We start from the raw sequence: 2,520 nt of genomic DNA, 5'->3' as shown, positions 1-2,520 counted from the left end.
CACTCCCCTGCTTAAAGTCTTCAGTGCTTTCCTATTGTCTACAAGATGAAGACTTAGAATCCTCTGCTTATCATTCAAGGCATGACCCAATCTGGCCACAGCCTCACCTGCTACTCCCCACAAAGCACCTACCTTGTACTCTGGTCACACCATACATTTTATTTTTGTGCTGTTTGGAATGTTCCTTTTTGTTTTATCTTCTCTGCTTAATGGCAATCTGATTTCTCTTTTATGACTCACTTCAAGTATATTTCCTCTAAGGAGACTTTTCCTGACATGACCAGGTAGAACTCACCTCATCCATCCCTTCACTACAACCCATAAATACTTCTACAATTAATGCAAGTAACACTTTATGGCTTGATTTTCCCCATGTCTATTCTCTCCGTATGTGAACTCCTCAGGGACAGGCACCATGTCTTTTTCATCTCTGTGCTTCCCAAACTCCAGCCATACTGAACTTACTATTCTCTGAACATGCTGTGCTTTTTTTGTGACATCTGCCTTTGCACAGGTGGGTCCCTCTGCTGGGAATGCATTTCTCCCTTTCTTCCCTTCTCTGCACAGGCAAACATCTACTGAGTCCTTCAAGACTCATCTCAAATGCAGTCTCTCTGAAATCTCAGATAGAGTTAGTTGTTCCCCACTCTGTGCTCCCCTAGCCTCCTGGTCAAACCTCGATTATAGCATTTTCCACACAAGTGTTTTATTATCATTATCAGCTTATATGACTGCCCCCCTCCATCTCCTACACCCCATCCCCAGGCAGCGAAATCTCAGCATATCATCTTTGTGTCTCTAGCACAAAGCACAATAGAGAAACAATAAATACTTCCTTGATCAATAATTAAATCAAATTTTGATGGTACATGATAGCCTGGGAAAAACTATTGGATAGGTCAGTAAGCTTTGAATACTTATTTACATAACTGATCAAGGCACCTCTAGGGAAGTGGTGGATTTGCAGTCCTTTTCTAGATCTTGACTCTAAATTTCTCCTTGTTACTCTTCCAGGTGCTTATGCTCAGCGGTTGGGGCACTGCCTATCCTCACCCCCCTCCATGAGCCTCAGTTCTGATGCAACCTATGGTCATGCAGGGATGCCCTTATACCCTCCCACGATGTCATGAGTGGCGGGCAGCTGACCACTTCCATCACAGCAGCAGCCTCCGAAGCACCTGCCCCCAGCCTCAGGTAAGAGGCTGAGAGCAAAAGAAAGACCTGTGGAGACAGGGTGGACACATGATCTGTGTGTGATCTTGTAGGTATCCATGCTTCCTAAGGCTCAGGGGTACTGTCCATATACATGAAACCTCTTGGACAGCACGAGGTCTCCTTTGGCCCATCCTTGTCACTCATGAGGCCTTTTATGGGGGGGCATGGGACAAAGGAGGTGTGTTGAGCTGGACAAGCCAAAGGGCCCACAATGGCTGAGGGGGCTGGGTTTATGTTAAACTCCCAAGGGAGGTCCCAGAAAAGCATGATCCTTCAGGGTATAGCCAAGGACAAGACAGAACCTTCCTTTGTCTTGACTTCTCTGTGGCTTACCTCATATTCCACACCTGCAGAATATTCCCTCTCCTTCCATTGGCTCTTCTTCTCAAGTCCCTAGTCTTACTCACAGTGGGTTAACCCCACTAAGGCTCCCCTGAGTTTCATACTGGCCTCTCCTGTCTCTCTCCTCCTGTAGAAGTGGAGTGGTGGTGCTGCGTGTGCCCACCTGCATATGTTCTAGGTGGTCAGAGTATGTGTGAGAGGCAGTAATCCCAAGAGGGCAGCCCCCTTTCCTGACAATGAGGGAGGTCCAAGGGAAAGCTGACTAGACAAGAGAGAAGTATCAGCATACTTTGGCTTGCCCTACAATGCTTTGGGGTCCAGAGGCCACAGGAGTGTGTGAAAGTACTATGTTTCTTAGTATCTCACAGAAGGACTGTGGCGCTGAGTCACTATTCAGCTGCAAACAGCAGCTGAATATACAGGGAGGAGGAAGAGAGCGACACGGATGGAGAGGTGGCATGGATGGAGAATGTAGGTGCTGGGGAGCCCATTTGGGGGATAATAAGGAGGGAAAGTCAAGGTCCAGAGAGGCATAAGACCCAGGTCCTCCCAAGCTGTTTTCACATGTCTAGCCAGAGAGAATTTGCTGCTTGTAACATACTCTCAAAGTCAGTGTCAACTGAGAGTCCCCCTGTGCACCTACCCCTTCCCCAGACTGGGACTTTCAGAAGGTTGAGGGATTGAGAAGCATGGGTCCTTCCATAAGGCTTGCCCTGCTCATTGCCCACCCCCTCCAAACTTCTCCACCTGGCAACGGGACCTGAGGGCTTCATTTTGTGACAGAGAATGGTGAGACCAAGCTCTCTCCTCGGTCACTGTCTAGTTTCTTCTCTTCCTTTTCTATGGCTCTGACTTTGTCTTAAAGTTTCAAGAAATAAGGAGAGAGCCCTATGGGGAGTGGGGAGTGAGAAGCAAACATCTTGGCCACAAAAGCCAGAAGTAGAAGGCTATTGATAGGGAAAG

At 47.7% G+C, this 2,520-nt stretch overlaps 1 protein-coding gene across 1 annotated transcript in view; it reads left to right on the top strand.

The window, feature by feature from the left end:
- The first annotated feature begins 1,077 nt into the window (after positions 1-1,077).
- DRP2 (dystrophin related protein 2) overlaps positions 1,078-2,520 on the top strand; it is a 28,236-nt gene continuing 26,793 nt past the window's right edge. The window contains exon 1 of the mRNA XM_007467956.1: positions 1,078-1,194. Coding sequence (XP_007468018.1) covers positions 1,078-1,194 — 117 coding nt within the window. The remainder of the gene's footprint in view (positions 1,195-2,520) is intronic.

Source organism: Lipotes vexillifer, unplaced genomic scaffold (genome assembly GCF_000442215.2).
Source record: "Lipotes vexillifer unplaced genomic scaffold, Lipotes_vexillifer_v1.1 scaffold152, whole genome shotgun sequence".
Classification (NCBI taxonomy): domain Eukaryota; kingdom Metazoa; phylum Chordata; class Mammalia; order Artiodactyla; family Lipotidae; genus Lipotes; species Lipotes vexillifer.
The sequence above is the reverse complement of the archived record's forward strand: the minus strand, read 5'-3'. Positions and strand labels throughout refer to the sequence as shown.